General features: G+C 43.9%; 1 protein-coding gene across 6 annotated transcripts in view; it reads right to left on the bottom strand.

Annotated features, from left to right (window-relative positions):
- The window catches only part of RPH3AL (rabphilin 3A like (without C2 domains)), a 290,823-nt gene that overhangs the window by 177,190 nt on the left and 85,917 nt on the right, over nt 1-27,716 (bottom strand). For all 6 annotated transcript variants that reach the window (XM_073615154.1, XM_073615153.1, XM_073615156.1 and 3 more), the window contains 2 exons: nt 12,251-12,333; nt 23-166 (listed from right to left, as the gene is read on the bottom strand). In XM_073615154.1, coding sequence (XP_073471255.1) covers nt 23-166; nt 12,251-12,327 — 221 coding nt within the window. In that variant the 5' untranslated portion in view covers nt 12,328-12,333. The remainder of the gene's footprint in view (nt 1-22; nt 167-12,250; nt 12,334-27,716) is intronic.

Raw genomic sequence — 27,716 nt, 5'->3', positions numbered from 1 at the left:
AGCTTTGGATACTCAGACATACCCAATTCTCTGCTGCTCCAGAGTGTCTACTTTTTCAGCTCTTCTGATAACTTCCAGGATTGATTCTACTTCAGATGGGTTCAAGCACTGATTCTTTCTTTGCTTGTCTGTTCGATAGGTGTGAACCGACCAACCAGTGTGCAACCTGCAAGTGAAATAAATGTAATAAGAACAGACTTCATGTCTTTACTATTTATTTACTATGTTGGTTGCAGATCGTTACTGTATTTAAAGTGAGCCAGTCACATTTTTTAAAAGTCTCAGTCAAGCATGTACCTGTAAAAAAAATTAAAATAAAATAATGAAACCTCTCCTGCACCATAGATTACCACTTGATTGCTGAGAAATTCCCTCTCTAATTTTATTTAGAAACTGTCAGTTTTGCGAGTACAATGCAACAGGTCTACCAAGCTGTCATCCTTCCCAGATGCACATGCTCACCTTTACCACTCAATTTGGCCACCAGAGTTAAAGAAAAAATACAGAACATTTCATGGGGAGCATGTGACTCATTCCCCTTGTTCTCATGTGACTCTGGTGCCTGGTGCCAAGTGGAGGTGGGTAGAGGCTATTAAGACCTGTGTAAGCTCCAAGGTGCAACATTAAGTTTACACCGCTTTCTTCTACTGCCTCATAGCAGCTGAACTGATCTGAGGAGGGGGCCAAAGAAAGGTGAATATGTGCAGCTGGAGATGGCAGCAGTTAAAGTAGTATTAAACCCTGCCCTTTACATTTAAGAAGTATTGCCAAAGCTATTTTGGCCCTGCTTCTACTGTAGGTCACAGTAGGCTAAAGCCCGCTGTCAGCTAATGTCACTCAGCCGGTCCAGGCTCGGGAAAGATCCCAACTTTATTGTCAGGATCCACTCAGATGCCTGGACCAGCATCTGGCTCAAACTCTCAGCAAGTCGCCAGGACACTGAGCCAGCCACTCCCATCCCTTTCGCAGCCCAGTGCTCTAGTGAGCTCTGAGGGGCAGAGCAGAGAGCCAGTGACTGACAGTCATCGTCTCTCTGCTCAGTGAAGACTTAGAACTGAGTCATCAACAGTCTTTAATCACTCAGTTCTCAGTCTTAGAAGTGGCGGGGGAAAGATACAGCATCGGATCAATGCTGCATCCTCCTAGGCGAGTCTCATTTTTTTTCTTCCTAAAACCCAAACTTCTAGTTTAACTAGTTAGGCTCTTTGAACATGCTACGTATGTCCAAAGAGTGAACCCTTAAAGTGATTGTAAAGGTAAATAAAATTAAAAAAATGAAAATAAATAACAAACTTACCTGCGCTGCGCACAGAGTGGCCGCAAACCTACTCTTTATGGGGATAGAAGAGCTGCAGACATGCACAGCCCTAGATCAAATGAGGGCTCAAGTAAGAAAAAGAGGGGGTGAGAGGGGATGCTGATGCCTAAACATTTTTTACCTTATTGTTAAGGTAAAAAATGTTTAGGCGTTACAACCACTTTAAGCACAAGCTGCGTCCATTTTTTTCAGCCTGCTCCTGGCTTGAAAGTGAAAGTGATCCATGGGATGACTTCAATTTTTTTCATCCACTTTATGGCATCACTCAGATTGGGAACAGAAGTAACACTAGGAGCCAATCAGGTGTGCTGCATGCACTTGCGCTGACAAGGAACAGGAAGATAGGAGGAGGAAGCAGAAGGATAAGGTTGTCAGTTTAAGGCCCCATGAACACTGGTAACATCATTTTCCATTTAGCCCCAGTGCATGGGGCTCCAGCGTTTAGCTTTAGGCAGAGGGCACAGGTGTTATGTGTAGCCCTGCTGCTGGCAGCCTGTCAAACCCAATGACAGTCTGACAGCTGCTAAGGCTGGATGGGGCTGGGCAGTGCAGCTAGCTGAGGGGAACATTTGAGTCAGTATGCGCCCAGAGACGAATGTCCAGAATGCAAAATGACACCTGTGCCCTCCAGAAGAAGCTAAATGCCAGAGTGTTTTATTTATGCACTTTTATTTAATTTATTTATTACAAGTATTTATATAAATATACGGTATATAAAGCGCAGTGCTTTACATATACAGTATATTGCACATTCACAACAGTCCCTGCCCTTAAAGAGCTTACAATCTAAGGTGCATTCAGCCGTTTACCTGGATTTCAATACTAATTGTATATATCATTTACGTTTTTTAAGCCCTGCTACTATTACTGTTATTTTAGATTACATTGCTATCTGTAACAAGTTAATTGTTCCTCAGGTTTATATATATATATATATATATATATATATATATATATATATATATATATATATATATAGTATGATGCTCCATTTACATACATTGGGTTCAGCTTTAACGATAGCAAACATCCCTTTCAAAGCTTTCTTACCATTGTTATTCTGTTTCATTATACATTGCTACCTGTCCCAGGTTACTTGCTCTTCAGGTTTAACTATCTTACATGCTTCGAGTTCCTGAAATTGTTTTATGCAAACATTTACAAAACTTCAGTATTTGATGTGTCATACAAGAGGTCTTCAAAACCAAAGTATGCAACAAGGTACAAAAAAAAGGAAAAGTCTACAGAGTGCATACTGCTTATCACTAACTACTGACAAACGGACGAAAAGGCTTTTTATGATTTGGAGATAACTGAAGCAAAAGTGGCATTTTTGAAAAAAAAAAAAAAAAAAAAAACACATATTACTGACACTATTGAGAGTTATGCCCCATACACACTATCGGAAATTCCGCCAGCAAAAGTCCGATGTGAGCTTTTGGTCGGAAATGCCGACCGTGTGTATTCTCCATCAGACTTTTGCTGGCAGAATTCCCGCCAGCAGAAGATTGAGAGCAGGTTCTCAATTCTTCGGTCGGAAAAAAGTTCCGATCGGAAATTCCGATCGCCTGTACCAATTCCGACGCGCAAAATTCCTGCACATGCTCGGAAACAATTCGACGTATGCTCTGAAGTTCTCAGAGAACTTTTGTGTGACCGTTTGTATGCAAGGCAAGCTTGAGCGGAAATTCCGTCGGAAAAACCATCCAAGATTTTTCCGACGGAAAATTCGCTCGTGTGTACGGGGCATAAGAGGTTTACACTCTCCCTATTGGATGTTTTAGTTTATTGTGTATAATGGATAATGCAACAAGAGGACACAGAAACTCCCAGGTAGATGGGAGCAGAGCCAGGAATTATGGAAAAAGATATTGCTGTTGAAGTATCCAAGACATATACGAAGCCAGGGATGGAACGATCCCTCAAATACCACTTACAATTGAAGTATCGCTTTTGGGTGGAATAAGTTAAAGCATATTTTTTAATCAGCATACAGTAGCTAGCCTTCGTGAGTTGAGTTGAATTTTGGGAAACCTGAAAGATTGTACATACTTTTTGATTTTTAACCAAAGAAAGCTAAAGGGCCTGGGTGGATGAAAGTTGGGTAAATCTTGGGTGATAAATAGACCCCTAAACACACGAATGTCAGATCAGCACATTTCACAGCAAATATACAGTATTTAAACAAAATGACTAAACCGATACCGGATTCAGGTTGAATCTGACCCTATGTAAGCTAGTTTGCTCACCTTTAGTAACCAGTTTTAATGTTTTTGGTTATCCAAAAAATATTTTTTTGGAATCCTGCTGTGCTCACTCTATCACCTTAAAGCAGTCATTTGCCCTGTTTGAAAAAAAATAAAAAGTTCAGCAGTTACAAATACTGTAGCTGCTGACTTTTATTATAAGACACTTACCTGTCCAGGGGTCCAGCACCATCCTCACCCAAACTGGTTCTTCACTGGCATATTTACTGATTTACTGTGGGCAGATGGCTGTGATTCCTTGTGGCTTCACAGCCGGCTGTCCACTGTGCATGCACGGGCAGCACCACATTTTGTGAATGGCCTCACAGCCTAATGGTACCTGTGACGTGTCCCAGAAAGCTGCGGGTGGGTAGAACTTCTAGTGGATCTTTCATGGCGATCCGACTGGATGTGGGAGGGGGTATCTGTCAAAACCAGGTCCCCCTTCCCCCCCCAATAAAAAAAATAGAAGAGGAAGGGGGGAAGAGGACAAAGCGTAACTTTCTATTTAGGGTGAAGTTCCGCTTTAATAACATTCTGTAAAATGATAAACTATCTTAAGGAGTATCCAAAACCAAAACTTTTTCCTTTCGTTTTGAATAGCGTATGGAAGGGTCATAACCCTGTCAAGCTTTTTTTACTGTCTATATGGCCACTGGGGAGATTCATCTTTTCTAATTTTCTCAGTAATCAGTGTTACCAGAACTGGAAGTGAGGAAAGATCCAAAATGTTAGATTGTCACTGTAAGAAGAATAAAGGAGAAAACTTTAGAACATTTTCTCTGTTGACAGCTGTCTAAGACATGATTTCTCTCACATTGGAAAGATTTCCTATTACTTCTTATTGTTTCTACTATACAATAAAAAAGGTGAATCTCTCCAATGGGTCACAGGTGGCTAAAAAAAAAAAAAAAAAAAAAAAAACTGAGGGGTTTAATTCTTCCCTACTCTATCCAAAAACATGAAAAAAAAGAAGAACATACTTTGACCACTGTTTGTTTAAAAAAAATTGTGTTAGTGTAGATAAAATTATTATTTCATTTTCCCATTTATAATGACACTACTGTTATGTTTCTGGTATAAAGCACTGTAAAGACATTTAAAAAAATAAAGGCTTTTCCCAATATTGAACATTTTGATTGTAACACTAAAATAAATGAACAAAATGAAATAAAAATGTAAAAAAAGTTAACATCTTTACAATTAAGGCTGGGTTCACACTGGTCCGACAAACGCTCCGACATTGGGAGCTCATGTCGCATGACGTGTGAAATTTAATGTTTCCCTATGGGAGCCGTCCTAACTGGTCCGACACAAGTCGTTCCGACTTTAGAAATGCTCCCTGTACTACTTTGGTCCGACTTTGATCCTACTTCAGCCTATTGACTATCATTGAAGTCGGATCAAAGTCGGATTGCCGTCTTGCATGATCCGACTTTGGCACGCGACTTGTGCTCAGATGTTCTTGAGGGGGAACTCCGCGCCAAATTTTAAATAAAAAACCGGCATGGGTTCCCCCTCCAAGAGCATACCAGGCCCTTGGGTCTGGTATGGATCTTGAGGGGAACCCCCTACGCCGATAAAGGCGGCGTGGGGGTCCCCCCCAATCCATACCAGACCCTTATCCGAGCAAGCAGCCCGGCCGGACAGGAATGGGGGTGGGGACGAGCGAGCGCCCCCCCCCCCCTCCTGAACCGTACCAGGCCGCATGCCCTCAACATGGGGGGTTGGTGCTTTGGGGGAGGGGGCGCGCTGCGGCCCCCCCTCCCCCAAAGCACCTTGTCCCCATGTTGATGAGGACAAGGGCCTCTTCCCGACAACCCTGGCCGTTGGTTGTCGGGGTCTGCGGGCGGGGGCTTATCGGAATCCGGGAGCCCCCTTTAATAAGGGAGCCCCCAGATCCCGGCCCCCCACCCTATGTGAATGAGTATGGGGTACAGCGTACCCCTACCCATTCACCTAGGAAAAGTGTCAATTTAAAAAAAACACTACACAGATTTTTAAAGCATTTTATTAGACAGCTCCGGGGGTCTTCTTCCGACTTCGGGGGTCTCTCCGGTTCTTCTCCACGCTCTCCGGATCTTCTGCCGGGCTCCTCCGCTCTCTTCTGCTCTTTTGCCGCTCTTTTGCTAAAGCGGAGGAGCCTGGTCTTCTGCCTTCTGCCTTCTGCCTTCTGCCCTCTTCTCCTGATGTTGACACGACGCTCTCCCCGGCTGGAATGCTCTCTGTGCGCTCTGCTCTGACTTATATAGGCGGTGACCCCGCCCCCTTATGCCGTCACAGTCCCTGGGCATGCTGGGACTGTGACGTTTTAGGGGGCGTGGTCATCACCCGCTGCTTTAGCAAAAGAGCGGCAAAAGAGCAGAAGAGAGCGGAGAAGCCCGGCAGAAGATCCGGAGAGCGTGGAGAAGAACCAGAGAGACCCCCGAAGTCGGAAGAAGACCCCCGGAGCTGTCTAATAAAATGCTTTAAAAATCTGTGTAGTGTTTTTTTTTAAATTGACACTTTTTTCCTAGGTGAATGGGTAGGGGTACGCTGTACCCCATACTCATTCACATAGGGTGGGGGGCCGGGATCTGGGGGCTCCCTTATTAAAGGGGGCTCCCGGATTCCGATAAGCCCCCCGCCCGCAGACCCCGACAACCAACGGCCAGGGTTGTCGGGAAGAGGCCCTTGTCCTCATCAACATGGGGACAAGGTGCTTTGGGGTGGGGGGGCCGCAGCGCGCCCCCTCCCCCAAGACACCACCCCCCATGTTGAGGGCATGCGGCCTGGTACGGTTCAGGAGGGGGGGGGGCGCTCGCTCGTCCCCACCCCCATTCCTGTTCGGCCGGGCTGCGTGCTCGGATAAGGGTCTGGTATGGATTGGGGGCGACCCCCCACGCCTTTTTTTCGGCGTAGGGGGTTCCCCTCAAGGTCCATACCAGACCCAAGGGCCTGGTATGCCTCTGGAGGGGGAACCCATGCCGGTTTTTCATTTAAAATTTGGCGCGGAGTTCCCCCCTAAAGATTCATACCAAACACAGTGCCGGCATTGGCGGGGATCCAAGTCGGATCCCCGTTCATTGAAAGTCGGACACATGCCGGCTTCATGTCGCAGGGCAAAGTCGGATCCAAAGTAGGACGGCTGTCGTGTCGCACCAGTGTGAACCCAGCCTTAAAAAATTAGAAATAAAAAAAAATAGACAAAAACAATAGCTAAGAGAAGAGGAGCATTTATGAGGGCTGGTAAGAGTTAAAAAGGGTTAAAGATTAAATCCAATTTGCCTGAAGAAAGAAGGCTCATGCCCGAGGGCTCCCCTGCAGAAGCTCTAAAACACGTTACAGCTCCTACTCCGTTAATATCATTCCGCTGACGCCACGTGTCACGTGTGCGTTCCAGCCTACATTACTTTAACTGACAATTATGTGCATGTGATATTTGGTGATATTTGGTGATATTTGAACACCTCTGCGTGTTTTTTTTTTTTTTTTTTTGTGCTATAAACCGACAATTTTGAAAAAAAAAAAAAATATATACATATATGTGTGTGTAAGAAGACCAGTATGGTGGCCTGAATTTATGGGAGGAGCCCGGGGGTATTTAACCAGCCCGTTCGCCTGTGCTCTTCGTCGGTTTCCTGTGAGCGATACCCACCCTCCCATCCCCTTTTCAAGGCATTTCTCAAATTCATTTCTCTTCACAACATCCATTTCTAAACCTTGGGTATGCCCTCTTATTTTGGTATACCGTCCATCAGACCAGGGCACACTTCAGGTCAATTTCATGTTGTAAGTCTTATGTTAAGTCTAAATGTTGTCCATATCCGTATCGGCCATAGGGCTTTAACTATATATATATATATATATATATATATATATATATATATATATATATATGTGCCGGTGGAGATCGAGTCAGCAGGAGTGAGCTGCCAGTGGCGCGCATTTGCGCCCACTACTAGAAAGTGCGGGATCATGTATATATACACATGATCCTGCACACAACTGCTATAGGGTAGTCGTGAAATGGTTGATGCACCTTATACTTATCTTTGCTTGTAAGTTGCCACTTGGCATTTTATCATTTATTAAACTTGTCATAACGACTTTTTCTTTGAAGCAATTTTCTATTTAGAAAATAGCGATATGGGTGGGTGACAATGATAAAGATAAAGAAATAGGCACCAACATCCCTGTAGGTAAATGTAGAAAAGGGAAATTGTTTGGCGGGACTTTAAGGGTGCCAACGAAGAAAAAACAAAGAATTTTAATCCATACTAGGTATAAAAATTACAAGTTTATTATTGTTATATACAGAGCATGATAAAGGGTTTGGTATAAATGATGTGCACAAGTACAAAGATACATCAAAAATTCAAAGTAGATGACAAATAAAATCACTCTGAGATGACATTGGAGTGATGGTCCCGACATGCTTCGCCCCTCTGGGCTCATCAGGGGATAATTTAAAGACAGTTAAATGTAACACTCCATAAAACCAAACCAAAATTAGAACCATTGTACTGACTAGAAATACAATACAAAAAATTAAAATAATAATGGTAATGATGTATTGGAATGAGCTGTTGACTAACATGCCCATCATCAAACGCTCACCCAAATGAGGATCTTTTATTTGCGACTCAGGGTCGAGTCACGGAAAACCGTCAATGGGTAGTGCACATGGAAAGACGCGAGTTGAGATTTAAAGGATCTTGAAGGCTGAAGTCTAGCCTACCAAGCAGTGCACAAAATTATTAGGAGTGGAATAAAATGAAAATGAAATAATTGTGTAAGTGTAGTGGGGAAGGGGTGAAGGAAGGGAACCGGGGAGGAAGGTGATGACGGGGACGGGAAGGGTAGGGTGGAAAAAGGGGGGGGGGAGGGACGAAAAGGAGGGAGGGAAAAGGGAGGGGGATTGGTGAAGTGAGGGTAGGGTAAGGAGGAAGGAGGGGGGGGACATGGAGAGAGGGAGAGTAAGGGAGGGGAAGAGGGGGGGAAGGAAAAAGGAAAAAAGAAGGGGGGCTCTGTATATAACAATAATAAACGTGTAATTTTTATACCTAGTATGGATTAGAATTCTTTGATTTTTCTTCGTTGGCACCCTTCGCCAAACAATTTTCTATTTGTTTCACCTGCGTCTGCTTCTGCTCCTTTGAAGACCTGCCCAAGCACACACATCTAATGGACTATTAGTATTCATCTATGGACTTTTTCATAACGTTCTTAATTAAGGACTTTTAAAAAACACTGATGAGGTTATCATAACTGTTGGCTCCTACATTTCTACACCTCCTAAACCAGTCCACATAGCTTAGCAGGAAGCTGAACAGGGCTGTTCTATTAGGCATAAAAATACACGCCATTGAGGACACAGGGTGGAATGTCTTCAACAGTGTTGAAGCAATAAAAGTGTGTGCAGCTTCCAACTATGCTACATAGAATTCATTTTTTGTTGTTCTGACTCACATTCTTGTTGATTTGACCTGCTTTTGACTTTGGAGTTACTTATGATTAGTCTATAAAGCCTTGTACACACAACTGGTTTTATTTGGTTCAATCCAGCGGGCTGAATGAAAAGAAAAACCTCACAGCTTAGGTAGGATCCACTGTACTAACAATCCGATGTTAGTACAGTGAGCTCCCCTGCTGTGCTATTGTATTCCGACACGGGGAATACAATGCATTGGCTGAGAGCGCTGATCGGAAGTTAGTCGCCAGATCGTTTTCAGTCATGACTCTTCGACAGAAGTCCACCGAACAGCCGGCTTCTGTCGGACCAGCTGCCAAACACACGGGCCGAATGTCAGCCGGTTTCTATTGAACCGGCCAATGTCGCCTGACATTCGGAATGTGTGTACTAGGCATTACGTTGTTTTAAGCTGTTATTGAGCTTCAAGTTGCTTTTGCATTCATGTTAATTTGTGTGGGAATGAAAAGACAAAAAAAAAAACCCCGTGTACAGAAATATGTTTGCATTAGAGCTCACTTTTTCCCAACACAAACCAATAGGAATGCAAATGCAGCTGGAAGTAGTTTGAGGCAACTCAATCTCAGGAACGTTCCAAACTAATCTTAAATGCAAGTTCAATGCAACTAAAAGCACGCTGCATTTGCTTACCTACAAATGCCCTAACACATGACCTAAGCTTACCTAGCTTACTGAGAACTCTTATACAAACAAAGAAATAGTTGGCTTTAGTAATGCCTTGGTAAATAAAACATTTTGCAATGTGAAAACGTATCAATGGAAATCTCTAACCGGTAAAACTTTTTTTTTTTTAATTCGATTTGACTAATTGACCTATGTTATAAAAGAACAGAACAAACACAGTCTAGAATACAATAGCAAAAAACTAATTGCAAACAGAAAATAGATCTGCTGTCCTCAATATAGATGCAACATGAAACCTAAAAGTGTGAAGGATGCTTTATGAAGGAATATGAATACTTTTTATTCACACAATCTGGATGTTGTCCAGGTAATGATCACTTAACATTGTACTATGGAACAAAAAACATTTGAGCATCACTGGCCAAACAGAAAAACGATTAATTGAAACACATACTCTACATATGGCAAGTAATGCATATACTCACCCATTTTTTTTTTTTAAAGCCCATGGTGTGTGAACACACTTATGCCGCGTACACACGAGCGGACTTTACGGCAGACTTTGCCCGGCGGACGGGATTTCGTCGGACAATTCGATCGTGTGTGGGCTCCAGCGGACTTTGTTTTCTCAAAAGTTGGACGGACTTAGATTTGAAACATGGTTTAAATCAATCCGTCGAAACTCTATTCTGGTCGAAAAGTCTGCCCGTCTGTATGCTAGTTCGACGGACAAAAAGCCATGCTAGGGCAGCTATTGGCTACTGGCTATGAACTTCCTTGTTTTAGTCCGGTCGTACGTCATCACGTACGAATTCGACGGACTTTGGTGGATTGTGTGTAGGCAAGTCCGTTCATTTAGAAAGCCTGTCGTAAAGTCTGCCGTAAAGTCAGCTCGTGTGTACGCGGCATTAGACTCCATCTGGTGCAAAAAAAGTGTACACCAAAAAAGTGAAACACAAAACGTGCACATGGTGTACACGTAGTCCTCCTACGAAGAGAATGGACCCTAGCCCTGATCCCCCGGGGCGTTAGGCTCCAGGCGGGGACTGGAGTACTTCAGTGGTCCATCTGGCCGAAACCAGACAGACCCCATTCTCTGGGCGGTCTGCTGAAACAGACCCACCCAAGTATTAGGTGGGGCTCCCCCGAAGGGAGACCCCATGAGAGAGAGCAAACCAAGCCAGAAGGCCATGTCCACCCCCTCCCAAGGCATTCAGGGCAGACCCGAGGACCTACACCCTACTGATCAAAAAGCATATACTAACCTATGCTGTACCATATCCCCCTCCCTACATTATGGCTATATAACAAAAAGAGACTTCAATTCTGACATTCCCTATCTTCTCTTTGAACAACTAATGACCATCACCTTACTTCTCATGCCCACCCTGAATACTCCCCAGCGAGGCTTATCTCTTAATCTCAGCCACTTCCATCAGCTTATAGAACAAGCAATTCCACTCCAAGTCTTTCAGCGCAAGAGTGTGGCAGCTTTCAGGTAACTTGTATATTTTTTTATTTTTTGCATGTCACTTATATTTTATTCTACCTACTCAAGGTCAATTATCTGCATTTTGCAGCTTTGGTAATTTGGAGTGGCACATCATTTCCTTTTATATGTAAGCATGATTAGAACTGTTTACATGACAAATGAGGCTAAAGTGCTGTGGTTTTTATGCCCAGTAAATGTTTATGAATTAACACCTTCCCGCCTGGCCTATAGCAGAATAACAGCCGGGTGGAGGCTTTCCCATCCTGACTAGACACATGACATCCTCTCAGAAAGTGCCATGCAGCGGCACAATCTGTCACCAGCTGCATCCATAGGACACAGCTGGTGACTGATCAGTGTACAGGCTCACTGCCAGTACCATGTGACCGCCGTGACCAAACACAGCAGGTCACATGACAGATGTACACAATGGATAGCTTCCTTCCATGCCATCTATTGTGTACAATTGTGTTGCTAGCTGTGAGTGGTCAATTTAATCACATGGTATAAACAGGCCAGTAACAGCCCATATATGTGATGTGATTAGCTTTGACCAATCACAACTAATCACAACAAAACTCAATCAGTTTCATTCAGTAAAATGCTTGCTTATAGCAATGTAATTAGCAGTGTAAAAAAAAAAAAAAAAAAAAAAAATCCTGATCACTTCCCTAGAGTAGTACAATGTTACTATAGGAATATTATATTGCTCTGGTTATAGTGTGTTATAAAAATGTCACGATTGTCATGCGATAAATCTTGCTGCAAATGTGGCAACCTGCATCGCGTGTAGCATGTCACCCAAAAGTAGCTCCTGAACTTTTTTTGGGTGACATGCTTCACGCAATGCAGGTTGCCACGATTGCAGCATGATTTATCGCGCCAGACCCGCACCGTGATTTTAGGCTTCATTCAAATGAATGGCATCTCAAATGTGAGTCCTGCGATTTGTCATTCACACATCGGCGCTTTCAAATCGTGGCAAATCTGCCCGCGATTCAAAACACTGAAGTGTGAATGCAGCCTAAAGGAGAACACTGACAGAAATAGTGTCTGACAACCATAGGAGGGACGGTTTATGCTCTCCGTAGACTTACTTGGCTCGAAGAGCTAGTTGTCTGTCATTAGGGCACACCCATTGATCGGTTCCATTGCCAAAAATGGTATCTGTCATGATGACCTGCAAATGCAAACAAAACAGATATGCATTAACAAAATATAAGTTAAACATCTTTAAAAACATCTGGGAAATCTAAAAGGTCAGGGCAGGCTTCATATCTCTCCAGCCTGTTATTTATTTGGTGCTAACTTGTTTAATTTACCTATATTTAACACCTATTGTAAACATTAATTTAACATTGCTCAGCAAAGCCAGTACCGTTTTGTTGAAAACATATCACTGCTGTATAACTACATTGAGATCTGCATGTTCTTCATGTGTCCCTAAAAGTATTTTGACTGGGAGTTCTAGTTTCCTACGATAAACAAATTGGTTAAGGTGAACCTGTGCCCAGATGCAAACCAAAATACACATTCTGAAAAAACACTTCAAGACAAGCCCTCATTCCCCTCTTTAGTTTTAGACATTATGGAGAAATGTGTCTTCAAAATTCACAACAGACTCAGTAAAAATAGGATTTTTATATACAGCTTACCTGTAAAATCCTTTTTTGGGAATACATCACAGGACACAGAGGCTTAGTAATTACTTAGTGGGTTAGATAGTACCTTCAGGTGATTGGACACTGGTAACCCTAATTACAAAGTGAGTTCCTCCCCTATATAACCCCTTCCATATGGAGAGTACCTCAGTTTTGTAGCAAAGCAATAAGTACCCCAACGTATAATCCCGAAGAGGGGCTTTTACAGGTAAGCTGTATATAAAAATCCTATTTTATTGTTCATACATCACGGGACACAGAGGCTTGGTAATTATTTAGTGGGATGTCCTAAAGCAATGCCCAAATTGAGGGGAAGGAGACACAGATCAGAAAATACATAGACCGCCAATGGACAAGAGGATCTATACTGCTGCCTGCAGCACAATGCGCCCAAAGGCGGCATCCTCATACTCTCTTACATCCACCTGATAGAATCTAGTGAATGTATGGACTGAAGACCAAGTTGCAGCCTTGCAGATCTGAGCCATGGAGGCCTGGTGATGCACTGCCCATGAAGCACTAACTGCTCTAGTTAAGTATGCCTTTACCTGAAAAGGAGGAATCTTCTTCTTTATACCATAGGCCTGAATAATAACTTGCGGAATCCATATAGAAATAGTGGTTTCTTTCTGGGGCCCCTTTCTGGGGCCTTCTGGCAGAATAAACAGACAATCAGTCTAGGGAGTATAAACTCCTCTTCTGTGGTCTGCGGATCTGGAAAAAAGGACGGTAGGACCACATCTTGATTCAGATGGAATCCTGACACCACCTTAAGTAAAAAAGTCGGGTGAGGACACAACACCACCCTGTGCTTGTGAATAATCAAATAAGGCTCTTTACAAGAAAGAGCTGCTAATTCTGATACCCTTCTAGCCAAGGAAATGGCTACCAAAAAGACCAGGTTTCTTTGTCAGAAGAACTAAAGAAGCATGGTGCAATGGTTCAAAGGGTTGTTCTTGCAAAACAGACAAAACCAAATTCAGATCCCATGGGCAGACAGGAGGTTTGACTGGGGGATTCAAGCGCAGTGCCCCCTGAATAAAGGCCCGGACCAGGGAATGTGAGGCAAGTGGCTTTTGAAAGAATACTAATAAGGCCAAGATCTGGACCTTGATAGTACTCAAAGCCAGCCTCATTTCAATGCCTAACTGAAGAAAAGCAAGAATCCTGCTAATGGCATACTTTCTAGGATGCCACCCCCCCCGAGTTCACACTAGGAAACATATGCCTTCCAGATTCTGTAGTAGATGAGCCTCCTGTAGTAGATGAGTTTCCTAGCATTAATCAGAGTGAAAAGGACTGATTCCAAGAGCCCACGGCTTTTCAGAATGTGGGTCTCAGCAGCCAAACCGTTAAATTCAGACTTCGTAAAGCAGGATGGAATATTGGACCTTGTGAGAGTAGATCTGGACGCAGCAGAAGAACCTAAGGTCTTCCCACTGCCATTTTTACGATCTCTGCATACCAAGGTCGTCTGGGCCAAGTCGGAGCCACCAGAATGACCGACTTTGCTTCTCTTTTGACCCTCCGAAGGAACCACGGAAGAAGCGGAATTGAAGGAAAGGCATAGATCAGAGAGTACCGATCCCATGGCATCGTTAAGGCATCTGACCCTTGTGCTAGCAGATCCTTTGTTCTTGACACAAAGCTGTCCAGTTTTTTGTTGAACCTGGATGCAAACTGGTACCCCAATTTTGACATATGGTCTGAAATATGTTGAGGTATAGAGACCATTCTCCTGGACACAGCTGCTGGCAGCTTAGAAAATCCGCCTGCCAATTTTCTACCCCTGGAATAAAGACCTCAGACAGGCAAGAAATATGCCTTTCTGCCCAGAAAAAATGTGATTCATCTCCCTTTGGGCATCCAGGCTCCTGGTGCCTCCTTGGTGATTGATATAAGACACAGCCGTGGCATTGTCGGACTGTATCCTGACAGGATGACCCTGTAGTCTGAAAGTCCAGACCTTGAGGGCTAAACAAATTGCCCTTATCTTCAGAATGTTGATGGGCAAGAGCCTTTCAGCTCTGGACCATCTTCCCTGGGTGGAAGCTTCTTCCAGAACTGCTCCCCAGCCCAATAGGCTAGCATCTGTGGTTACGAGTTTTCAAGTAACTGGGACAAAGGACTTTCCTTTTAGAAGATTCTTGGTCAGTAACCACCAGTTGAGGCTCTGGCGCACCCCCGGGGATAGGCACATTGGAAGATCCAAGGCTTGAACTCTCTTGTTCCAGGCAGAGAGGATGCTGCTTTGTAAAGATCTCGAGTAAAACTGGGCGTAAGGGACAGCCTCGAAAGAGGCGACCATTTTCCCCAATAGTCTCATACATAGTCGGATGGAGGGATTTCTCCTTGCTGAGACTACCTGGACCAAATCTTTTATGGGCCTGGCCTTTGACCTGGGTAAGAAGACTCTGCTTTGGACTGTGTCTATTATCATACCCAAATACTCCATCATTTTTAGGGGCTGCAAGGAGGATTTTTCCCAGATTAAGGACCCAGCCTAGGTACTCTAAGTACTTTACCGTGCAGAGCACATTGTGGCTTAGGCAAGTTATGGACTGTTCTATGAGTAGCAGATCATCCAGATAAGCTGTCACAGTTATGTCCTGAGCCCTTAGATTTGTCAGGGGCGGGGCTAGCACTTTTGTGAACACTCGAGGTGCGGTAGCAAGACCAAAAGGAAGGACCACAAATTGAAAATGGCGCTGATCCACCGCAAACCTTAGGAATCTTTGGTGAGCAGGAAATATCAAATATGCATATTGCATGTGCCAATATGCATATTTGATGTCTATTGATGCCAGGAACTCTCCCCCCTGAAGGGTGGAGACTACTGAGCGGATAGACTCCATGCGGAAATGACGAATGTCTACAAATTGATTCAGGTCTTTTAGATCCTGAATAGGTCTGACATCGCTGTTTGGTTTTGGAACCGTAAAGAGGTTTGGGTAGAACCCTGCTCTAGAACCTTTGCTCTTCCGGGGCCACCTCTATAATTACCCCTTAGGATAACAGATGTTCTAAGGCCAGAAGTAAGGGCCTTATTTTTTCTGGGTCCCTGGGGACTCGACCTTAGGAATCGAGATGGCGGAAGCTCCCAGAACTCTAACTTGTAGCCCAGAGACACCGTGGAGGCTACCCATCTGTCCTGAATCTCTTCCCGCCAGGCACCTGCAAACTGCCGGGCCCCCCTTCATAGGGATGCTTTGGGGTTTGGTTTACCAGATCTTGGACCCCAAGGTTTCTGCCCTTGGGCTTGACTTTGGACCTTTCCCCTAGTATTTGATTGGGGAGGCATTCGCCACTGCCTGGAGTTTGAGACTCCAGGGGCTGGGGACAGAGAACGTCTAAATGAAAGACGTTTACTCTTCCTTTTGACTAGTAACATTGTGGTTTTACCCCCCGGTAATCTTCTGGATATATTTGTCCGGATCATCTCCAAAACAGGCATTCTCCATGAAATGGGAACCCAGTTTAATATTTTTTGCATGAAGCTTCAGCTGCCCAATGCTTAAGCCAAAGGGACCTGCACATGTGTACCAGCAGGGGAGTGAGGCGAGATGTTTGCTGAGCAGAATCCATAATGGCATCATTCATAAAACACAAGGCTTTAGGAAATTCCTCGGCCTCCTCAGTGGAAAGGAGGCTAAGCACCTGCTTCATTTGTTCCTTGAGGAACTGGCACATGCCAATTGCTGCAACCATAGGCTGGACCACAGCGCCCGCCACAGAGAAAGAGGCTTTAAATAAAGTTTCCAGCTTTTTGTCAGTTGGATCCTTAAACCCTTGAGCATTGTCCAAAGGACAGGTCAGGCTCTTATTCACACAAGAAACAGCCGCATCTATGGCTGGGACTCCCCATTTCCTGGTGAAACTTTCCTCCACCGGATAAAGCATAGAAAACCTTTTAGGAGGAGAAAATGGTCTATCTGGGTGACTCCAGTCCTCATACAACAATTCATCCAGTAAAGGATGAATTGGGAAGGCGTACGCAGCCTGTGGGGATTTCCAGGACCCCAGGGAGTAAACAGGGGAAATGGCAGCCTCAGCAGAGGGCAATCTGTATGTGGAACACACCAATTCAGTATAGTATTGCACCTGCACTTTGAGGGCCTGGGAGGTAGAAGAGAGCTTCTCCTCTTCCCCTGATTCGTCCGACTGCACCTGATCTCTATCCTCAGATAGGGATATTTCCTCATTATCGTAATGCTCTTCCAATAGGGAAACCAAAGCAGAGGGAAGGGATCTACCCGTTTTCCTGCTATTTTTTAAGGAAGCTGTGACAAAGGTAGTAATCCTTCCTTCTAAACCATCCAATGCAGCCTTTAAAGCGTCTTCTATGACGTAAACAGAAACTGAAACATTGGGAGAGGCTGCAAAACCTGACAGGGATACAGACTCATCCTGTGAGGCTGCCTCTAGTCTTGCAGGGGGGGGATGGTATCTTGCTGGCATGTCCATAACCCCCCGTGATGTAGGTGGTGATTTTCTGGTGCCTCTTTTACCTACCCCCGAAGCCCTCTTATGAGGAGACATAGTCCTAAGCTGCAAAGCAGAGGTACTAGTTGTAAAGTGCAATCACTGTTGTGCTATAGTCTTATAATATTAACATTAGCTACAAACTGCACAACCTGATGCCGAGTAGGGGTCTTAGGTTTGCCAGGATCCGATCCACTGGGATGCTTACTGCCCACTGCTGTGTCCCACCATTTACAGGAGCTCTGGCGTCTTGGGCTTTTAAAAAATGGCCACTTTGTGCTTGCGCACAGGCGCACCGTGCACGGCGCCGCAACCATGCCCCCCCTCCTTTCCCACTGACCCTGCTGTAAAAGAGCACTCCCTGCGCACGCGTAGGGCCATCATGGCAGTGGCCGGAGTGAGGTGGAGAAAGGAAACCATCAGAGGACTGCGTGGGACCCCCGGACTGCGTGGGATCCCCCCTTTATTGTTTTTGTGGCAGAACCCTCAGCGGAGGAGGTGAACGGCTTCACATACCAGCTTCACTGAGCGTGTATCCTGGAAGGCATGTACTGTAAGTATACACTAGGTATGTCTCTTACTCCCTCTAGTGGCGGAAACCTGGTAAGACATACAACTACAGAAGATAATCCATAATGTGTATACTTTAGGATTGTCTTCACTTACCTTATCCCTGCTGCAGGAACTGCTGAGGACAGACAGATTCCAGTTCACCCATCATGGCGGGTAGTGTTGCGCCAACCTTCAGGGTTCTGGCTTCCTACTCACAGGATCCTCTTCCCTGGACCTGTAGAAGACTCTGCCAGAAACTTTTCGTGTCACTGTTATATTAGTACACCAAAGCCTGGATGCCAGAGCCCAGACCTCCTAGGAGAGACATTACAGGCAAAACCTTGTTTCTTCTTATCACGAGGCCTGGGTACCATCCATCTTAGGCGTTTTAGTATTGGCCCGAGGTATGGATCCGGTTGTATAGCTCCTAGGTCCTCGCAGATCATCAAACAGAGCTTTCATCTTAGCACATCTTCAATGTGACCAACCACCTTAGACACTGGCGAAAAAACTGAGGTACTCTCCATATGGGAGGGGTTATATAGGGGAGGAACTCACTTTGTAATTAGGGTTACCAGTGTCCAGTCACCTGAAGGTACTATCTAACCCACTAAGTAATTACCAAGCCTCTGTGTCCCGTGATGTATGAACAAGAAATCTGAACTTCTTTCTACAGACAGCATATATGGCAGCCTGCCAGCACATTTTAACTGGAACAATGATGTTAAAAGTTAAAATAGAGAAAAATGTTTATATTGCAGATATTTTATTCAGTAGTAGACAAATGTCCATAATTTTATTTAAAAAGATAGCTTAGCACTCTCCTTATGGCAAGTGAGTTGACACCTCCAGAGATAAATGGCCAAAGGGTTAGAGTCCATCATACATCCATGAGTAGCATGAAAAATGAACAGTGTAAAGCTGGACGCACACATATTTTTTCCATTCAGCCTACAGAGTGAATGGAAAAAATTCTAACAGATTCTCCCATCCTATACAGCATAGATGTACACTACGGCTATTGAATTTTAACAGCAAGTCCCCATCAGCTGTCAAAATACCCAAACAGTGCTTGCATCTGATTGGATGTAGGTGCTGTTCAGCCAACAAGTTTCTGGCCAGCATCTTCAATTTTTAATTGAGTGATGTCAGGTGGGAGGCAGCTGACAGGGCCATCCACTGAGCGGATTTCGGCTTACTCATCAGAAATTATTTCTTTTGCTCTGGCATCAGTGTGGTTACCTGATGTGTGTAGTGCAGTTGTAGTGTAGTTGTTTGTGTATATGTGTGTTTGTAGGGGAAGGGGAGTTTTTTCATTTTTAATTTAAGGTGTTTTTATTAAACATTCATTTTTTTAAATGTTTTTTTTTTTTTAAAGTTTTAACATAATTTTCACTTTTACATAGTGGGCTGAGAGCAGCTATGTCAGCCAAGAGTTAGTTTAAAGGACTGTGCTGCCACGGATGCAGGATTTATAGTATGTCTGAGAAGTAGAGATATGAGCTATCATTGGCGTCACTGTGGTCATGGGTAAAAGCTTAATTCCAGCTAAATCTTTTTTTAATTGTGTACACAGCATGGAAACATTATTTCTTCTGTTGAGCCGTTCGTGTTTTCTGTGACCCTACTGGGGTGAACCCCACCCCCTCACTTTCTGTCTATGGGTCACCAAGGCAAAAAATAGGAATGGGTGGATCAGGACAAAAAGACCATGACATAACCATACAAGATATGAGAACAATGGTCAAAAAGTTATTCTTAAGCCCCATACCGATTTCTACTCTTCCTCATAGGAATTGTAGTAAATATTCTAGTCTTCTGCACAGTCTTTATTATTAATACCACTGATCCCCCATTTTCTATCTTGATATATATATATAGATATCTATAGATATAGATATAGATATCTATAGATATAGATATAGATATCTATATATATATATATATATCCTTGGCAATAGAAGCCCTGCAAGTGATCACAAGCATCCTTTTATATCCTGAATAGTGCATGTACACATTCCTTAAAGTGGTTGTAAACCCTTTCATATACCCAGTGAAGTGACTGGCCTCGGGTGATACAGAGAGATGAAACAAATCCTCATACATAAGTTGTACTTGTTTATCTGCAGTCTTCTCTTCTCTACATCCATTCAAAGTCCAGCTTGTCTAAGGGTACAGAAAAAAGGGGGCAGAGAGCTGAAGTTGCAGTCTGGAGAGCTCTAGGAGCTGACCTGGAGGAAAGGGACACACCTCCTTCACGCAGCACACAGGAACAGAGCTGAGGTTGTCAATTGGCTGGAGAAGCCAACGTCACCATTTTTCTCTTAGAGAGGCTTTAATTCAGCTTTAGCTTTGCTTTGTTTTGGAGAAAATTGCAGGTATGAGATATCAACACACACAGGGCATATGCCACGCATCATTAAAGCTTCGAAAAAGCATCACTGAAGCATCATCAAAGCACCACGAAGCATCAAAAACACATCAAAAAAGTATATTAAAGCGGTAGGCGCATTAATGTGTGTTGAAGTCAAAGCAAGTGTAAATGAGCCCTTAGTGTCATGCTGATAGCAGTGGAACAAAGCAGCAGACAGAAATGACACTTATGCCGTGTACACACGTACACACAACCAGACTTCTCGATAGCAAAGGTTCCATTGTGTGAGGGCTTCATCGGACCTTTTCTGTCGAACTTTCTGTCGGACGTTAGAAATAGAACATGTTTCAAATCTTTCCAACGGACTTGAATCCTATCGAAAAATCAGTTCGTCTGTGTGCTAGTCCGATTGACCAAAAATGACGCAAGAGCAGCTATTGGCTACTGGCTATGAACTTCTTTATTCTAGTCCGGTCTTACATCATCACGTTCGAATCAGTCGGACTTTGGTGTGATCGTGTGTAGGCAAGTCCATTTCGCAACTCTGTTGAAAAGTCTTTCGGGGTTGAGTCCGACGAAAAGTCCAGTTATGTGTACACGGCATAAGTGCTCTTCATTGAGACAAGTACACACTACAGAGGGATATGCTTTCTTCATATTTCATGTTTGAGGTTTACAACCACTTTAAGTTTGCAAACAGTTTGTGTCCACCGTAGACAAAGAGACCCGCTGCCCTTATGCATGTATTTTCAATGTCTAAGGTAAAGCACATAACCATCTTGTGTATAAGCCCCTCCATATTATAATTGTAATCCTAGTTTTGATATCAAAAGCCAATACAAGTCTATGCTTGACTACAGAGTGAGATAAAACTGATAAACCCATAAATCCTGGAAATGTCATGAGTCCGAATTTAAAAGGTTACAGGTAAATCAAAAATACCAGATTATTAAAGGGTATCATTTTTTACAAAAGAATAATTTCATTAGGAGAACTGTCACTATTTAGAAGCATTCCCATAAACAAGATTAATGGCTTTTTTGATAAAAGGGTGTCTTTTATTGAATGATCCTTGAGACAAAAAGGTTAAGAGTGACAAAGCGAGAACAATAACCTTTAAGTGGTCAGAAAAGTTGGTGTCACATTCTTTTCCCAAGCAGTATACAATAAATGTCTGTCATGAATAACATACACTGCAACAGAAGTCATAAATAATTGAAAAATGATGGTAAATATTTTACATTTACAATAACAACACAATGTGATATAGGTAGTATAACCTTAAATTATTTTTCGATCATGTTTATCCATGTAGCTTGCATTAAAATGTATCTGAATCCAAGAATACATTGCAGCTTACAAATCATTAGATGTGCTGGCTGCATTGCTTTTCTTTTTCTTTCTTTTCCATCTGGTTACACTTCTCCTGTCCTTGGGTGACAATGCTCATTTACTGTACTTGCTGTATTGAATGAGTAGTGTTGTTACCCTAGCAGAGGAAGTGTTTTAGCACTACAGAACACCTCCCTACTTTATCTTCTCCATAACATGAGGGGTTGGTTCTGTAGTCCTCAGAGAAAATAGAAATTGAGAAGCAATGCTAACTGATAACGGCATACACAGATTTATCGACTTCGCTGTTAGGGTGTACATACACTTTAGGCTCCAGATTCTTTCAATCTCCTGATGGCAAATTGAGGCAGTTAATCAATGGTACACAGCACATCTGTGCTTGAGATGGTATGGTAAGGGCCTGCCCGCGAATAGTGGGGTTCTGGTCCAGAGTATTTGGTTTGTTGTTTTTTCTGTTCCATTTAAATGTCCGTAAAGAGGCCAAATTTGCACTATTACACTGCCCCATACCGGGTTTGTTTGCTCGTCAACAGAAATTAGCAACCTATCTGTTCATATCGGCCAAACGGACGATTGCTCAAGCATGGAAAAAAAACCTCAGTCCCCTTTCAGGAAGTGAAAAACTGCTTGACATCCATGATGGTCAATGAACAAATGTCTAGTATACTCAAAGACACGCATGCCAAGTTCCTTAAACTTTGGGAGCCTTGGCTGGCATATGCCTTCCCCGAACTCCCTCTGCCTAGTATGGATCGGCTCTGACTGGTTTCCTGGATGGTCCCGAGCCTCCCCCCCTCTCTTTTTCCCTTCCCCCCCTTCCCACTTTCTGTTATTCTCCCCTTCTCTTTCCTATTTATCTCAGTTCCTCTTCTCTTACCAGTGCTCCTAGCCCTTTTTTGATTACTAACAGAAGCCCAAGACGATCTTAATGCAGAGTCAATGCATTATGTCCTGGTCTTTCCTGCACTTCTGGGGGTCACCTCAAATTACGTAAGTTGCACTCAGAATTTCTATGACTGTTATTGGGAGGCTGCCCTCCTCGGTTTATGTTGTATTCTCTTTTGTTGTTTTTGTCTCTTATGCGCCAGTTCCAGCCCCTGCGTGGGCGATCTAGGTGCCTTTGACACTGTTGCATGTTTAATACTACTTCTGCAATAAAACTTATTGAACCAGAGATGGTATGGTAAGGTGCTGAAAGACCAACTACAAGCTCTAGAAATAGGCTGTGATAACATGGTGTAACAGGGGTATCCCTAGGGGGTGGTAGGGTCTTTGAAGCGGGTGATCTATAGTAGTGACATCATTCTGGCCTATAACAGCACTCTAGTCTATGGTAATTCTCTTAGTCTCATGCTAGCAGTTCATTCATATAGCAGCATTGTGGAAGCACCTTAGTGCCCTGCATACTTGGCAGCTCTAATAACAGCATGGCAATATCCAGTTCCGGAACAAGGTCATCTAGGGCACAGGGTGAAGATGCCAAATAGCAGACCCCCCCCCCCCCCTAAATGTATGAGCATTATGTGTCAGCAAAAATCCTCTCCCTCCCTTCAAAAAAATTAGAGCACTAATCTTCACACTTACCTATAAGCACAAATTCCCCAAATTATCCCCAAAAATAATTCCCTCTCTATCAGTACAAATTCCCCCTGCGAGTTAAAATCCCCTCCTTCCCTAACTTCCAACCCCCCCCAACCGCCTCAAATCCTCTCCTCCTCTAGCACTCCCCCCCTCCAGCACAAATCCTCCCAATCATACCTACTAGAACAAATTCTCCCCTCCCAAATCCCCCTTCCTAACAGAACACCACTCCCTCTCAAATTTCCTTTCTAAGCCTAAATCCCCCCCCTCCAAATCCCCCTCTCCCAACACACATTTCCCATCCTCCCCTCCAAATCACCCATTCTAGCACAACCCCCAAAATCCCCACTGTGGTCCTGGCAATGTCCTACTGACATAGCAGGAAGGGAGCTCAAAGATGGGGGAATGACTAGAGTTCTAGCTTTAGTCTAGTACAAAAATGAAAAAAACATGTAATTAAAATATTAAATTAGGTAAAATTGTTAACATTTTGTAATGTCGCCCATTAAGAATGTGATAAAATTAAGATTGAAGCTTTCTATAGAGATTTGAATGCCTCCTGGAATGCAAATGTGCCCAGGATACAGGGTCATAAAGTAAACAAAATGCTACTTTACATTTAATACTGCAGTTCTGATCCGTATATTTTCATTAGTAATACACTATACTGATCTCAATTCTATTCTCCAGCTACTGGTGTGCTGTAAGATTTCACAATAATGTCAACGGGCTGACACACTGAAGCATGCAGACAAGCGAGTAGTGAAGTAGCCTAGCAGGGGAGCTTCAGTTCAGCACTACAATTCAAGCCTATGAAAGTAATTTCTCTTTGGGATTAATAATGTATTCTGAATCTGAAAGCGTGTCTGTTTTTACAAAAAATGTTCCAAAATAGAAGAAAGTTTCTGGTAAATTTGCATAACCTAAACAAGAACTCCAGCCAATCTTTCTGATTTTGGATAGAATAGGAAAAGGATAGAGTCTCAATTTTTGGTTGTCCGTATCCTCACTGGACAGTGGACCTTCCCTATCGGTCCTTGTTACCACTGACTGCAGGATAGAAAGTGAGAAGAAGCACCAAATTTTACAGTTGTCACAGTAAAGGGGACGTGTTCAAGTGGTGTTCAGTTCAGTGGGGACAACTGTCACAGGTAGGATTTCCTCTCACTTCTGGGAGATTTCTACTGACTTCCTGTTTTGTTTCTTAGAAAGAAAAAAGTGAAAGGAAATCTCCCCAATAGGGACACAAGCAGCAAATAGAAATAAGAATATGACTGAGGCTCTAATCCTTTCCCACCCTATCCAAAAAGCAAAAGCTGCATATGATCATGTGGCCAGCAGACAGTTCATATAATGGGACACCAGGCCACACACACACACACACAGATAATTACATTTATGTTTACCCCTTTTATACTGTATGCTAAAAGGTTTGTGAATTTTAGCCACTCCTGTGATTAATATACTTCTGCCACAATGTACAACCGGGAAGATCAATCTACTATTTCCTGATCATGTCCTTGCTAATTCAAAAGAGGATAGTTCCCAAGTGTCACTGACTTGAAGGGACTGTCCCTCTTTTTGGAACAAGATCCCACTGTTCCTCTTTCCTCCTCAGTGGTCTCAGGTTTTTTATATGTATAGACACTTATAAAAATGTACTTTAGAACTATATGCTACTGCACTAAAACTTTCTTCCAACCTCAAAATCAGTGTTTCTCAAGCTTTATTCAGTTAAGGCACCCTTTAAAATTATGGATAATCTCGAAGCATCCTCCAAAATTATGGACAGTCTTCAAGCGCCCCTTTCTAAAATGTAAAAACTATTCTAATAGTTTTACATAATGCAGCAACATCCACGCACATAGGACACCCAACGTTAGTGATGATGTATTCTTCCAAAGCAAATACACTTTTGCATACTGCTACTGACTAGTATTCCGGTGTTTCTTTTCTCCCTCAGTTTTTCTCCATCACTTTATGGAGAGAGGCAAGGTAGGGATAAACAAGGATGGTGTGCGGACAACAGGCACCCTCCTCATCAACTGATGAGGTCATTGGTCGTTAGGGAGCTGGCAGCTAGAAGGTTGTAATGATGCACAATGAAAACCTGAGGCTTTGTGTAACTAAAAGGCAGGCTTCATCCACCCACTGGCTTGTATACAATTTTTGGGCAATTTTTAGCAAGGTGCCCCTAAAGAAATCTCAAGACACCCCAGGGTTTCTTGGCACCCTGGTTGAAAAAGGCTGCTCTAAATTATTGCACTTGTTAGCCAATGTATTTTCTGCATTTTAGTTCTTTCTGGCTTACGTAACTGGGAGTGTGTGGCAGGGGTGTTTTCTTTGCCTCCGTACTCTGTGCTAAAAAGGTGTCCCCATTTGTCATCTTTGAAAATTGGGAAGTATGGTCATTCTGCAGACTCATTATCCAATGAGCAGGCTGGGTGTAGAGAAAGCCGCTGAACTGGGAGCAAAACAAGTCAACTGCCTGGCGGTCCAGTGTGGCAGAAATGTAAAAAATGATGGTTATACATGACAAAAAAATATTGTAGCCAAAAACAAGGAACATACATTTTTCAACTGTTTAAACCGCTTTAAGTGTTTGTGACCCCCTGACATTCCACATTTGGCATGTCATTTTTTTTGGGTGGAGGAGTGATTATCCTGTTTTTACAGACACCCAGCTTCCACTTCCTCCCTGGCGCTGCGGCGCTGGAAGGAAGATCAGCTCTCCCCCCTCTCAGGTCCCAGAAGATTGCCCGGCCAATCACAGCACGCAGCTCAGCTCGCACATGCGCAGTGCACGCCACTGGCTGTGAAGCCACAGCCGAGTACCCACAGTTACAATGGAGAGGAGCGGGGCTTTGTGCGTGGGACAGGTGCATGTCTGAGTTTTGTAGCTGCTGACTTTTAAATGGGTGGAACTCCGCTTTAAAGAAGAATTCAGCTTGCAGCAGGTGAAGATGTGGCTGAACAGAAAAGTCCTCCTTGTGTACATGTGATACAATATTATTGTTCAGTGTAAGTGTAGAGTGACTTATACAGTGTAGTTCCTTTTTCAATGCTATACCTTTTAATGTAAGAAAAAGGGGTTGTTAAATCAGAACTGGCAAATACCTTAAAGCAGAGTTCCACCCATTTAAAAGTCGGCAGCTACAAAAAGTGTAGCTGCTGACTTTTAATAATCAGACACTCACCTGTCCCACGGTCCAGTGTTGCAGGCTTATGAAGCCCCGCTCTTCTCCCCAGCGCCGGCATTGTAACTGTGGGCGTCCGGTTGTGGCTTCACAGCCAGGCTCGCACTGCGCATGCACGAGCCGTGCTGCGATTGGCTGGGCAATCTTCTGGGACCTGTGACATGTCCCAGAAGATTGCAAGGAAGGAGTGGGAAGAGGTGATCTTCCTTCCGGCAGTGCCAGGGAGGAAGTGGGAGCTGGGTGCCTGCAAAAACAGGGAACCCGCTCCTCCCCCCAAAAAAATTACATGCCAAATGTGGCATGTCAGGGGGTCACCAACATTTAAAGCGGAAGTTCCATTTTTGGGTGGAACTCTGCTTTAACCACGTTTTCATCCCTCAGATATAATATTTCTTGCTTTTTCATTTAGTATTCATTCCATTTTCTGTCATTTTTGGAAGTAGTTTTTCAGACCATCTTCACAGGAGTATACTTGTAAAGCCTCAAGGATTACCACCTTAAAAGGGGTTGTAAACCCTTGTGGTTTTTCACCTTAATGCATCCTATGCATTAAGATGAAAAAACTTCTGTCACTCACCAGCCCCCCATTTTACCCACCTGAGGCCGTTCGTTCCCTTGGCGGAGATGCGCTCTACCTCTCTGCCTGGGGTTCTCGGCTATTGATTGGATAGATTGATAGCAGCCACTGTCTCCCGCTGCTGTCAATCAAATCCAATGATGCGGCGCCAGGGGGGCGGGGCTGAGTCCGGCATTCTGTGTCTATGGATGCAAATGCTGGACTCGGGAGCTCGCCCGCAGGGTAACCCCCCGGAAGAGCGCTTCTTCTAGGGGGTTTACCGATGCGAGGCGGAGCTGCGAGCGCCATCGGGGGACCCCAGATGGCAATGATCGGGGGCCACACTGTGCAAAACTAACTGCACAAGGGAGGTAAGTATGATATGTTTGTTATTTAAAAAAAAACAAGGATTTACAACCCCTGTAATGCATATGCATTAGGGTGAAAAACCTTCTGTGCTGCAGCTCCCCAAAACCCCCCCCCCTTTTTCCTACCTGAGCCCGATCTGATCCAGCAATGTGCATGAGCGTAGCAGCTCCTCCCGCTGTCTCTCTCCTCATTGGACAGACTGATAGCAGCAGGAGCCATTGGCTCAAATCGCGGGGGGGGGTGGGGCTGAGTCCGCTGTCTGTGTCAATGGACGCAGCAGTGGGACTTAGGAGCGAGCACACACGAGTGCCCCCAGGGAAAGTGGCGTTCCATGGGGCACCCAATGAAGAGGGGCCTGGAGTGCCGGCGGGTACCCCAGAAGAGGAGGATCGGGGCTGAAAATCGTTTGCACAGAGCAGGTAAGTACAGGCATGTTTG

Source organism: Aquarana catesbeiana, linkage group LG02 (assembly GCF_042186555.1).
Source record: "Aquarana catesbeiana isolate 2022-GZ linkage group LG02, ASM4218655v1, whole genome shotgun sequence".
NCBI classification, from domain to species: Eukaryota; Metazoa; Chordata; class Amphibia; order Anura; family Ranidae; genus Aquarana; species Aquarana catesbeiana.
This window is presented reverse-complemented; position numbering and strand designations above follow the sequence as displayed.